Below are 14,473 nucleotides of genomic sequence, written 5' to 3'. Positions count from 1 at the left end.
TTGTAGGAAAAAGCTTTATGTGTATAAACCATTCCATTTCTATTTGTACAATTATGGTATATCTCCAATAATTCTGTATAAAAATATGTATATGTTATATGTTCTTTTCTTTACAAAATTTATATTATATTAAAGCTAAAATTAAGTAAATCCTAATTCCTTAAGAAAACTTTTAATGTGAATATTTGTACACGTTAGATCACTATATGCATACATATTTACATATATAAATGCATACTTTAAATATGTAAGTGCCTTTCATAAATATTTATATTTACTTCAAATTTTTCATATTTTCTTATTTCATAATTTGAGTGGGTAAGTTTGACTTGAATTGTTTTTGTTCGTGACTAGGTTATGAATATCATTACGCCGTTATTTCATTCACACATATTCGCAGTTATGTTATACTCGTGCATTTGCATATGGCCGTTAATAGGCCATTTCTGCACCCCATGGTCGATATGGCTTGGAACCGTTGGCAGCAACATAATTTGAATTGTACTCTTGTGCACCTGCGACTGGGTAATGCGTGGAGCCGGAGTAGTTTAGGCCAGTGGCTGCAATGGCCGCTGAGGGATTTCGGTGATCAATATGGACCTGGGCGTTGGATAAGTCCGCATAGGTCACGGCTTGCTGATCGGGATGCGTGTGCTCTTGCGTGTAGTGTTGAGGCTGCGTCTGCGCTTGTGGTGCCGTCGGCTGTTGTTGTTGTTGCTGTTGGAGGTGTGATTCATGCGATACAGGTGTTTGCTGCACGTGCGAAGGCGCTGCCTGCGTTTGATGCGTTGAAAGCGACTGTTGCTGCTGCTGTTGTTGTTGTTGCTGCGGATTTTGCTGATTGGTTGTGTGGCTTATGGTGGGCATCGTTTCACTTGGCACTGTTCCATTGGCCGAAGAAGCGCGATTAACCTGTACCGACGCCGCCTGCTGCTGTGGTTGCTGCTGCAGTTGTTGTTGTTGTAGGTGATGTGGATGCAGCTGCAGGTGCGAGGTGGTGGTGGGTGAGGTGCTCAGCGTGGGATAAGCATGTATTGGCGTGGGCATATAAGTCGGATTAATGCCAGGATGAGCGGTCGGTGTGCCAGTATAGGATTGATACGGTGTTGCACTGCAATTCGTCTGATAGCCACTGGATGCGGACGCCGAAGTCCAGCCTCCAGGACTGGCACAACTCTTGGCCGACAATTCACGCTGTTGCACGAAATACTGCAAATGCGACATCAGACGTAGGCGGAGTGGGTCCTGTATATCCATACCCTCTATGGTCACTAAGTAGCGTGCCACCTCGGCGGCGCACTCCCGAAAACCGATAATATGATAATCCATGGCGAAGCGTTGAGGATCATAGCTGAACGACTCAATACCTACAAATATAAATAAATACAGTTATAAAGAAGTCATTAAAGTCAGTCATGTATGCAAACATGCGATGGCTTTGTGTATCAATTAACTCACGCATACACTCGTACATACAAACGCACATTTTTCTCATATTAAATACTAAATAAAAACTATAAAGATTTTTATTCCCACAATAGAGCATATTTCACAGCGCTTGAGCAACCCCTTTACCCTCTGAGAGGGTGAGTTTGTGCCAGCGTGGTATAACAGTGTTGTCTGTATGTATGTTGGTGGGACATAGAGAATTATTTGCATTACGGGTGAATTAATAGCGCGACAAAGGCACTTGCTAACTTGCATACAATTCCCTTGCTGTTGGCAATTGACTGCTGATCCTACTAATGGCACCAAATTGGTGGTGGTGGTTGGTGGGAGAGTTGCACTGGCGGATTATATGTATGATAAGTTGAAAGCGTGGGAAGCACTTTTTAGGTGGGAAAACTGGTGAAACCGAATTCACGAAAACGCTTTAGGCATATAATTGCTATAACGGTGTCTGAAAGTGACAGAAAATGCTTTTACTTGTTCGCAATAAGCAAATTGAACAGTTTCTAAAAAGGAATAAAAATCGGAGAAGTTCTATCGGGAAGGTTTTTTTTTAGATATAAAACTGATTTATTATTATTACTTTTTTTTCAATAAGAACTCTCTTAATAGTCTTATGCCAACAGCGATCAGAAATATTATTTTGTTTTAATTTTTTTCTTGTAAAATTCGAATATAGGAATGCAATATTACGTATAATACTCTTACAACTCTTTCATTCAGTTTTTTCAGTATTTAAACTTTTATTATTACTTTTAATTTAATTATCCACTATCTTTTGCAAATCTCTCTATAGAACTTTCAAGAATGCCGGAAATGAACAACACAGCAGACCAATTTTCACAGTTCAGTTCAGCACAGATTCTTAGATATTAATATCCTTTTTTGTTGCAGATAGATAGATTTTACTGAACGAATTTGTTGCAAATCCAAAATTTCTTTAACCTGTTTTAAACTGTAGCAATTAATTAAGGATCACCCATTTCACTACACTTAAACTTTTAATTAGATCACTTCCCTTGAATGAAATTGATATTATAGATTTCTAAAAAAATGTATTTTACGATTTTAATATATGTACATAGAGTTCAATTTCTCTAACTCTAATCACCATAATCGACACAAAAACTTCGAGTTGGAGAGACTTAGAGTAATGGAAGGTAATTCGTATGAATTTTGACATCTATTACCAATTCAAGTGTTCGAGTTATGGAGAACTTCGAGAGGTTCGACTATATATTAATTTTGGTTCGATTTAGTCACTAATTCAGGCACTTGCAGCACTTCACAATATTTTTATTTTCTATTAAAACACTATATTTCGAAGGATTATTAAATTTCGATTTTCAATGATTACAACAAACACGCACTTTGCTATTTATACCAATTTAACTTCAACAAGTTGTGTGATATTTTACACATCACTTTCTTTACGATTTCATTTGATTTCTTGTTCAAACCATTTTCAATATGCGCATGCGAGTAACGGTGCGTTATAAATGTATGTACGAATATGTATGTGAGCTTTCACTAAAAAAGCTTAAATAAGCGCATTTCATTAAATTTACCTTTTGATTGTAGATTTTTTAAATGTTCCACGGTTAATTGCAAGATTTCAGCCTTCTCCAGTTTAGCAGAACCTTGCTTTTCATAAGCCGATGGCACAAGACGTTTCAACTCGGTAAGTGAAGAGTTTATGCGATCCCGTCGCTTCTTCTCGATGACACCTCGCCTCTTCTTACGTGTCAATAACTGACAGCTTCCAGTTTCGCTTGGAGAAATTCTAGATTTTTAGAAGAAAAATCAAAGGTTAAAATCTCTCCTTTAATTGAATGGAAAAATTACTTACTGCTCCTTCGAGGATTCCTCGGAGTAGAGTTCATCACAATCACTTTCGGACATTGCGCGTTTCAAGCTATGACTTTGCGGTGGCGGTGCCCAGTGACTGTGCGGCGTAGTTGGTACTGGAGCCGCTCCATAGCCCCAATGTACCGGCGTATTGTTATGAAGGTTATGTTCCATTTTTCGTAGCACAAATCAATAATACACAGTTAAGTTGAAGGAACAGGTTACAGTTTTGAAATTTGTTGTGGTCAAGTTGATTGAACCTCTATGAAAACCAACTATGTGTTTATTTTTGTTTAATTATTACCAGAGCTAGTAGCCACACGTGACTTATCGTGTGTACGAACGGCGTTCGACTGATTTTGCAGCGCATGACCAACGTGCGACCTGCGTGTGCCGTTATATCCTGAACCCTTGTCCCGCTTGGCGAATCCTGTACAAAGCTCATTGTATCCTCGCCAATAAAATCTGGACTCAAACCACCCCCTGGCTATAGGCAAGCATGTGTCGGTCGGCTTTGCTGACAAAGGTGGTGACAAGCAGCCCAAAGCGCATCCAAAGCATGTATATAGATGTTTGTAATACAACACCAACGTTCAACGACTTTGAGCACACGCCACAGCCCTCAGCGTCGGAGAAGGACGAGGAAGGATACGTTGAGAGCGTGTTGATCCTCGCTGTAGAGCAAACAATGTGAGAGCGCCGAGCATATGCTCTCTCAGCGTCAATTTGCTATTGGTGCGTTTGCTGTGGTGGTAAAAGGAGCAATCAAATGCACGGGGTGGGTATTAGATAAACTAAGAGCGTAACGAGTTATAAGGTGTTCTGATATTGTTTACTCTTGTTGTTGCTACTAATAAATATTATCATATATATGTATATAAACATGCATATATGTATGCTGCTAGAGTTTTTGTTTCAGATTATAATTGGTTCTGGTTGATTGACACAACGCGAACTTGATACACGAAGGGCTCTCTGTTATCGATGCTGCATCCGCGGTAGCCACTTGACATTTCTACGATAACAAAGAGCAGGCTTGTGCTGCCGACGTGCTGCTGCGCTGTTGGCCGTTATGTTTATCTGGCTCCTGCTGCTGGCCTCATGCAAACGCGTGGAGCACGCGACTTGAACTAACGCCGGTCGTGTGCGGCCCCAACAAGTGAATTGGCCTACATCTGTTGCCCACGTTTTCAAGGTCATGTTTGTGCACACACATATTATACGGATTTTCTGTATTCCATACAGGTGTCTGTATATCCGCACATACTTATGTGTGGGTACGATTAAGAGTCTCGTCTCCTAATATTGCGCAATGTCGTGTGACTGGGTCAATGAAAGAGATAAGTCATGCATTGCATTACATAAAACTATATTTCTCATTCTGAAAATACGGTTCCCCTTTTCTACCCAAAACAAATGTTTGACGCTTTCGTTATTCTCTTTACACAATCTGCATCACATGGAAAATAATGTATGCAAAAGTTTACTGGATTCTAGATTCGATTTACGTCGTTGTAATTATCTCCAAAGCTTTCTTATACTATGTTAGACATTTTGGAGATTGGAAAACCGCGCGATATCTACCAATTCCTTAAGATTTTCGAACATCGAAAAATAGTTTAGTTCTCTACTATAAGGACCATTTAGACAGAAGCATATAATGCTTTCTGCAAAATTTAGAAACTGCTTGGTAAACAGTTCATTATGCTCCTTAATAGGCAGCACAATGGCCTCATTGTGCAAATGTGCTTCTGGTGACATCAAGAGACATCGTATAGCTGTCCGGAGTGCGGTGTTTTGACATGTCTGTATCTTCCTCATCTGCGTGCCACTGCATCCAGGCGACCATACCGGTGCTGCGTAATTTACGACCGGCCGGCCGATAGCCTTGTAAGTGGCCAGCAACGTTTCTTTGTCCTTTCCCCAAGTGCTACCGGCTAGTGACTTGAGGATTTTGTTGCTGCTCTGTACTTTAGTGATTATCAAAATCTTGGGATTATTCACAGTCGGTATTGGTGTGCCATCGACATGAATATTAAGATTTAGTCTGTACTCCTTCGTCCAGTTGGTAAAGAGAGTCGCCGTGGATGTGCACTTTACGGAAACCATGTTGATGTTCCGCTAGAGTGTCGGGAGCAGCAAGGCCTCAAGTGTTTTCACTACTGGGGAAAGGAGAGTTATCGGGCGATAAGAGGTGGGTTTCCCAGGTTTCAGTAGTGGAACCGCCCTTCCGATTTTCCACATATTAAGAGTTGTTATCGACAAATTAAGTACCTTTTTGAGATATTATACTCCCGTTAAACCTATGTGTTTTAACATCAGAGAATTGATTCCGTCAGGGCCGATGATTTTGGAAGACTTGATCCATCCTGAACCTCCCCACTGGTGAAAACAAGTGGCGCGCCGTTGCTTCGCATTTTGCGCAGCCTTCTGGTGACACGTCTTTTAGCCTTGTCAACCGGGGGGTGCAGTATAAATTGTCGGCTAAAATAGCTCGCGCACCTCTCCGGGTCCGAGGAGGCATGGCTACCGAATTGAATTTCAACCCGGTCGTCATGCCTCCTCGGGTTTCACAGGGATTTGACAGTTGACCAGAGCTTGCTCACACCAGTGGAAAGATTCCAGGACTTCAAGTGCTCTACCCATTTCGTCCGCTTATAGTTGTTTACCAGTTGTCGAATCTCTAAATTGAGATCCCTTATGCGGGGATCGCAGGGATCGACCTGGTGTAAGGAGTCACGTTCATTTGCTAAAACTGCCGCTTCAGCCGGGAAATTCGGCCGCATATTTGCAATTCTCCGGCTGGTATGAAGTGAACAGTAGCAGCTTTGATCACCTTGCAGAATTGACGTTCGCCAACGATTACGTCCGTAGGTATCGGTGTTGGGCAACTTGTAACTGGGGGGATGTATATATTAAATATTTCGAGCTCGACATTGCCTGACCGGACAGCTACACCTTGACATTCTAGAATAGTGGCCCTGTGGACGATGTCACCTTCGATAAAACGATATTGCACGGTGTTGTGTAGTATGAATGCTAGGCCTCCACCACTATCTCTCTTGCGATCTTTACGTAAAACGTTTAAACCTGCACAACTCAGAAGATCAGAAGCAGCCATTAATTACAGCATGGGGCAACGTACGATGCACTCCACTCACGTGTGGTGCGCAGGCCAGAACACGTCAGAAAATGACACCATTCTCTGATCTTACTTTTACAATTTATCGATATGCAGTATATCCTATATACTATCTGTCGTCGTCAAGCATGGCAATGAGAAGATTTTTGTGTGACCAAAATATCCATTTCGTTGGAATACTTTGTCAACGATTGCTTTCATATCGGAATTCAAATAACGACTTAGGTTAATGGTTCAGCTCCATTAATGCACGAGAAAACATTTCATTGTAAACCACAACGCAAACCTAGAAGCAACGCAATATGTAAGCGAAATTCAACAAACTACAAAAATAGAAGTGGAAAATATCATCAAAATTAGATTAAAGCCCAAAAAGGCTCCCGGCTTAGACTTAATTTACAAGTGATGTATTGAAACATCTAACACCCAGAGCATTAACAAAGCTTACATCGATAATAAACGCCTGCTTAAATGTTAAATATGTCCCAATGTCATGGAAGGTATCCGAAATCATTAAGGTCCAAAAACCTGGGAAAAGTGCACATGAAGCCTCGTCATATCGTCTAATCTCATTGTTGTCTATTTTGTCTAAACTACTCGAAGCTGTCATTATCAAAAGACTTGAGAACATAATTGAAGAAAAAGGTATCATACCAATTCATCAATTCGGTTTTAGGGCTCAACATTCCACAATCGATCAAGTACATCGCATAACAAACTTAATGGAAGATGCGATGGAAAATAAACTAATTTGCAATTTGTCTTTCTAGACGTATCTCAGGCATTTGATAGAGTATGGTACCATGGTTTACTTTAAAAATTAAGACGTTTCTTACCACAATATCTAACTGACTTACCTGAATCTTACTTGAGCAACCGCTACTTCAGAATCAAGCAGGAACAATCGTATACCACATTGCAACCAATAAAAACAGGTGTACCCAAGGTAGTATCCTGGGAGCACTTTTACATATCTTGTTCACTTGGGATATGCCTACGCCGACAAACTGTACAATTGTCACATTTGCTGATGATACCTGCATCATAACGACAGGCAAAAACGGAGTGGAATCGGCCAACAGAATGCAATCCTCAATTAACAAAATAGTGGAATGGACACAGAGATGGTGCACGTAAACAACACGAACAAAAGTGCTAGATACATATATTCCCTTACATATTGGTAATGTGGTAATCCCATACTCAACCTCTGCGAAATATCTAGGCATAACGCTAGATGCAAAGCTGAAATGGAAAGAGCACATACAAAAAAAGTTGCAGAACTAAATCTAAGATATAACAAAATAAGCAGGTTAATCGGTAACAAATCGCAGCTAACAACATCAAACAAAATCCTCGTATATAATCAAACGTTGAAACCTATTTGGACATACGGAATTCAACTGTGGCGATGCGCTGCACCGATATACATTCAAGCGATACAACGGTTCCAAAATAAAGTCCTATGCAAATTTGTAAATGTCCCGTGGTATATACGTAATTCAGATCTGCACCGTGATCTTCATATAAAAATTGTCCGGGAGTTATTCACGAAACGGCATTGAAACATTCAGCGAGGTTGCAAAATCACGTAAACGCAGAAGCCTGACGACTTGGAGAGATTAGAAATAGCAGGCGTAGACTAAAGCGAACAACATCCTACGAACTTATACAAAAATAAAAAGTACAATTTTGTTTTGTTTCACTAGTTGCAATCATATGAAATGTAAAAATATATCTAATTACGTTTCAAGAAAAAATAAAAAATTGTAAACCACATTGTATACCAGTACTGATAGCCGTCGTATAACTACTTTTGGTCGGTACTAACCTCTTCCCTAGTTATTTCAGGTAACATTGTAGGTAAATTCGACTATAGGTATTGTTTGACAAATTTGTAATTGCGATCCGATGTCCGTCTAAATGTAATCAAAGATGACGTAATGGTAACTCATTTAAATGCAATTGACAGATAAACCACTGTGTTTGCCAAATGAATTCCTCCTCCTTCAGACGAATAACACCACCTTTGAAACCTGCATTCACTACAGTTCCATCGCACCCAACAACAACAGCTAATTCACTCAGCTTTACCGACTTAGATTTCAAATGTAATAATATATGTAGTTTATTTAATAGTTTTTGGTGTCTCCGACTCACAGGTGGCATGACCAAAATACTAGTTGCTTCTTTGTTCCGATAAAATCACATAATGATTTCTATCTGTCGTTTTCTGTAAAATTTCCATTGTTTATCAATACGAACCAAATTCTTATCTTTCCTTTCGTCAAAATACAAACCACGAAGTATTTTATTGCAATCCTCTTCTTGTAAAGTTGATCTGATCTTAGTTTTTCCACGGCGCAAATTTGTACGATCAATGATACAACTTGGATCGTTCCATGAAACAATACGAACGTTTTTTTAAGACAGAAGGGGCTATAATTGCAGCGGGTCTGTCGGAGACTCCAGTAAAATCACACTCAAGGGCTAATGACGTCAAATTTAATCTCTTTTTTGTAGAGGTGGTTAGGACTAGATATTTTTCTTATTCTTCACAGTTGTAACAATATCTACATCGCCTATCGCAATTTTTTTCTGGTTGAGCTTTGGTCGAGTAAGAAACTTACTTCCTCCTTGGGAATACGGCACCCTTTTAAACAGCTACAATTCCTAAGCTTTCAGATATTTCAAGAACTGTCAGCTCTTTTGTTGTTTTTTCGAGCTTTAATTAATGTTTTATGAACAGACACCATTTTATGTAGGTATTTGAGAAACAGGTAATTTGTCCGGCAAACCAAAGACAGGACAGCTCGTCATTTGTCATGTTTGAACTTGACAGATATTTCTGCTATTAAGACAAGTAATAAGTCCTAATTACATTAAACTAATCTACAAGCATCTTATATATCATGAATATATGCTACTTACAGTAAATTTCCCGATTCCAGCTGAAAAACTCTAAAAGTCACGACCATTCTATCGGTGGGTGTAAAGAAAGTAATATCCCCCTCCCCCTGATACGTAACACGCAAGCTTTAAGATCATTTATTTCTATTTTACTCTAACATAGCATCGCTATGAACATCAAATAGAGTTTATCAAATGTTTACGAAACTTCATGTAGATGGGGCACCTCTAAACATAGCACGAGCTTACTGATTTTTCTTGTGTTTAATTTTTACCTAAAAGAGCAACTTTCTACAGGTATGCCAAAGTCTGTCTTATTGACCAAAACTAGATGGGCTGAAAAATCTTTGGCCTGTCCAATAGATCGCACCACAAACAAATACCTTAGAATAAATTACTGTTAAAGTAGGAGACTGCGTATCTGAAGAACGACCGATAAGGGCTGGTGTACCGCAGGGCAGCTTTTACACAAAATTCAAAACTTTGCCTAGACAACATAGTTCATAAAGCTGACTTGGATGTAAGGCATTCAACAGTGGGGTACGACTTCTGCATCTAACATCGATATAATTCAGAGATTCCAATCAATAATGCTTAAAACAATTATGTGCTCACTATGGTATATGTGTAATGCAAATATTCATAAAGATCTTAGTATTCTCATATATAAACTCCGAGATCACCCAAACCCATTGGCTAATACTTTAGTACATTCCTGTAATCAATCACGTCTAAAAAGAATACTAATAAGCAACGTTAAACCAAAACTCAATCACTTAGTTGTGCTTGTCTAGTTTTAATTAGATTTAAGATTCTATAATTTATTGTTAGGCTACAAAGATCATATTCACTAAATAAAGAAATATTTAAAAGAAAATAGTTAGTCTAGCTCATTGTTCCACTTTATACGCCACTCGCCATTACCTTTGACTGCACCAAAGATGTTTTAGAACTTCTTTCAATTATTTGCAGTTTGGTTTTCTCCTTTTCGAGTAGCGTCCAGGACTCTGCTCCGTAATATAATACTGGTCGAATGATGGTTTTGTATAGGGCCAGTTTACATTGTCTATGGAATTTAATTAGGGACGAGAAGGACCTGTTGGCGACTTGTATTCTCGCTTTAATACTCAGGCTTGTTGAGTTATCGCTAGCGAGTTCTCAATTTCGACATGAGTATAATACTAATCTTCTTTGTATAAGTTAATTTTATTCTTGTTGAAAATAATAAAAAAAAATGAAAACACAAAATGGGTGCTTTAATTTTTGCCAATATTTATTTACATGACAATTAATTGATTAATTACAATTGTTGAGTTACGACTGCTAAATTATAACTAAACTATTAGTGAGAGTTGGGTGCGCGTGTTGCTTGATTCGCTGGCTTTTTTCCGTGCTAGTTATTAAGCTGGGCTTGCATTTCGATTGTTGCGAAATATTAATTGCAGAGCTTGCTTTCTTTAATATTTTCGTTCTTTAACTTATATAAAATAATCTGTACATGCGTGTGTCACTGAACTCCTCCTAAACGGCTGGACCGATTTGAATGCAATTTTTTGTGTGTCTTCAGGTGCATTCGAGAATGGTTTGTAGTCAGCATTCAGTTCAATATAAATAGTGCATTTAATTAATTTTAATTCATAATTCTTTTGATGTTTATATTGTCTAACAACTAAGGAAATATTGTATTGCAAGTATTTAGCCCATCATAAGGGAGCTAAGGGAAGTGTAAGGGGTGTGTTTTTAATTGCCTCTCTTGCTTCACCTCGGGTCTTCTGAGTAAGGTGGAAAAGTTTTTCGACATTGCTAATTGTCGGGTTACGGATATACAATGCTGTAAACATGTCCCGAAAAGTGAACCAATTTGTATAATCTCCGTAGAAAATGTCAGTGTCGCATGGTGGTAGATGAACTTTGGGGCCGAAATCTATTGCTGTGGCTTCAGAGGGTCTTTCCTTTATAGGTTGGTTTGACACCTGTGTTTTACGTAAATCGACATTTTCATTAATTGATGCTAAACAAGAGAGGTACATTTGATAGCATTTTTTATATCTATCTTTGACTTTATTAAAGTCGATGGTTTCTTGGGTTTCACGAGAAAGTCTGCGAATTGCAGCATATGCTTTTTTCGCTTCCTCGTAAAGCGAGTTGAGTTCGACTCTTTTGATCTCGAGAGTGTAAACAGTTTCCTCTTCAGTGTGAGTCTGGAAATAATCTTCCACAAATTCGATTAAATCGGTTGTGGTGAATTTGAAATCTTCCATTTTAGTTGGAGGGGTGGGTATTGTTTGAGGTAGAAGAAATAGTTTGATAAATTGGGTGGAGAATGAATTTAGAATAACTCGAATAATTTTTTTTTTCTTTTTTTTTTTTTAAGTGTTAAAAGTTTTAATATTTGAAATAGAAAAATATTTTTATAATCTATACGCAAAATAGATGATTAAATTTGAACCGCAAAATTTTAATGAATGATCGCAATTTTTCCTTTTGAGTCACCGTTCAAATTTCCTGTTGGGTCGTTGGTCGTTCTAATAACGCATAAAATTTGCAAAATCTCATCGGTTCTTTATTTGAAACGTTAGATTGGTTCATGACATTTACTTTTTGAAGATAATTTCATTTAAATGTTGACCGCGGCTGCGTCTTAGGTGGTCCATTCGGAAAGTCCAATTTTGGGCAACTTTTTCGAGCATTTCGGCCGGAATAGCCCGAATTTCTTCGGAAATGTTGTCTTCCAAAGCTGGAATAGTTGCTGGCTTATTTCTGTAGACTTTAGACTTGACGTAGCCCCACAAAAAATAGTCTAAAGGCGTTAAATCGCATGATCTTGGTGGCCAACTTACGGGTCCATTTCTTGAGATGAATTGTTCTCCGAAGTTTTCCCTCAAAATGGCCATAGAATCGCGAGCTGTGTGGCATGTAGCGCCATCTTGTTGAAACCACATGTCAACCAAGTTCAGTTCTTCCATTTTTGGCAACAAAAAGTTTGTTAGCATCGAACGATAGCGATCGCCATTCACCGTAACGTTGCGTCCAACAGCATCTTTGAAAAAATACGGTCCAATGATTCCACCAGCGTACAAACCACACCAAACAGTGCATTTTTCGGGATGCATGGGCAGTTCTTGAACGGCTTCTGGTTGCTCTTCACCCCAAATGCGGCAATTTTGCTTATTTACGTAGCCATTCAACCAGAAATGAGCCTCATCGCTGAACAAAATTTGTCGATAAAAAAGCGGATTTTCACATTTCGAACCGAACACTGATTTTGGTAATAAAATTCAATGATTTGCAAGCGTTGCTCGTTAGTAATCTATTCATGATGAAATGTCAAAGCATACTGAGCATCTTTCTCTTTGACACCATGTCTGAAATCCCACGTGATCTGTCAAATACTAATGCATGAAAATCCTAACCTCAAAAAAATCACCCGTTATTATATGCTGCTCGCTATTAGTCCGCCACTAACAATTCGTATACGAACTAGTTCGCTAGTTCGTAGGTATAAAAGTAGATGAGTGCGATTGTGTATATTTATTTAAGTATTTATTATTTTTGTTACTAGAAGAGTGCAATGTATTTTATTCTTGCACTTCTTCTTTCGGGTGTATTTATGTATGTACACAAGTAATTAATGCAATAAAAACTTAGTGAAACTCAATAGTCAAATAAATTGAATTTAAGAACCTTTAAGCACACAATTTGAAAATTGAAAATTTAACACTTTTTATTAACACCTTTGACATAAATATGTATAATAAATATGGGTCGCACTTACAGTTTTTGCCTTTCTGGTTAGTGTAAGGTATTTATTTAATATTTTTGTGTCCTATTGGTGGTGTTCGGCATGCAAGCTTTTTGTTGGGTACACTATGTTTCCGTGATGTAATTCCAACGATGATTTTGATGTCGGGTGAATTCCCACGAAGAACTTTTCTTTAAATTATCCGGCTCGAAGGACCAAAATGTCGGCTTACGACGAACGGGGCCGATTTACGGTTTTAAAGAAAAGTTATAATTTTGGAATTCAACGTTATAATAATTCAGTGTATTTTGTTTAAAATTGAGTGTACATTAAGTTTTGAAGGGTGTATGTATATATATGTACAATAATTGTTAATATGTTTAAATACAATGTAACTTTAATTTAGTGTTAGTATATATTTATTTTATTGACCTGTTTTGCGTATGATTTTTCCTTCTTGTGTTGTATGGTGTTGAATGTTGTGATTGTGGGGGATATGCTCTCCGAGTTATTCTCCAAGTGATTGTTGAATTGTCGTTCACTTTCCTTTTTGTGTATTAAATTTGAGTTTTGAATATTTGATTTGCTTATTTCACTGTATATTGGAATTGTGTGTTTTGTTCACTTCAGAAAAAGCGCGGGTGTTTTGTTCGGATCCTTCCAATGATGTCTTCTTTTTCTTCGTGTAATGTTGTGTTGTAAAAATTAGTGAAGTTGGTTTCGGTCGGCTTATCTCCTTTGCATTACTGTTCTATTACTTTTCGGAGTAATTGAAAGTAATGCAGAGGAGTTTTTTGTTTGCACTAAACAGGAAGTATGACCCGATTTCACTAATTTTTGGCATGGAGACATATTATTAGAAAAAAGATTTCCTCTGAATAAATACTAATAAAATACATATAAAAACCAGCATTTTTTGTTTATTTGTGTTTGGTATTACATAAATGTTTATCAATCATTTTCAAAATTAGACCTGTAGTTCAATTCTCAATTCCGTGAATCTTTATATCAGCTACAAGTTTAGTTGGAAACCTTGAGTTAGCTACAAATTAGTATTTATATAAAATATATTTGTATATTTAAATTATAAAATCAGTTTGGCTATCTAAAGATATATTGAAGTTTGATAGATACATACATATAATAAAATTGATTAAAAATACGTAATACCTTTCCAGAAAACTTCCAAAAATAAAATTAATTTCGCAATTGTATGTGTATTTTATATCGATGGTAAAAGCAGGGATCTCAACACTAAAATAAATTTAAAATCTCTTAAAATATTCTATACAGCCATCCCATCGAAAGCATTTGTTTCGAACAATGAACGCTAATTAAATATATCGCCGCAATTACGTTCGGGACACGTCCATTTAAAAGAG

General features: G+C 37.8%; 1 protein-coding gene across 1 annotated transcript; it reads right to left on the bottom strand.

Annotated features, from left to right (window-relative positions):
* Positions 1-221: 221 nt before the first annotated feature.
* Positions 222-13,118, bottom strand: LOC105217514 (hairy/enhancer-of-split related with YRPW motif protein). Its single transcript, XM_011192557.3, has 3 exons — positions 3,299-13,118; positions 3,018-3,232; positions 222-1,367 (listed from the first exon to the last, which is right to left on the bottom strand). The coding sequence occupies exons 1-3, from the start codon at positions 3,469-3,471 to the stop codon at positions 433-435; spliced, it is 1,323 nt and encodes a 440-aa protein (XP_011190859.1). The 5' UTR covers positions 3,472-13,118; the 3' UTR covers positions 222-432.
* Between the last annotated feature and the right edge of the window lie 1,355 nt (positions 13,119-14,473).

This window comes from Zeugodacus cucurbitae, chromosome 6 (assembly GCF_028554725.1).
Source record: "Zeugodacus cucurbitae isolate PBARC_wt_2022May chromosome 6, idZeuCucr1.2, whole genome shotgun sequence".
In the NCBI taxonomy this organism is placed as follows: domain Eukaryota; kingdom Metazoa; phylum Arthropoda; class Insecta; order Diptera; family Tephritidae; genus Zeugodacus; species Zeugodacus cucurbitae.
The sequence above is the reverse complement of the archived record's forward strand: the minus strand, read 5'-3'. Positions and strand labels throughout refer to the sequence as shown.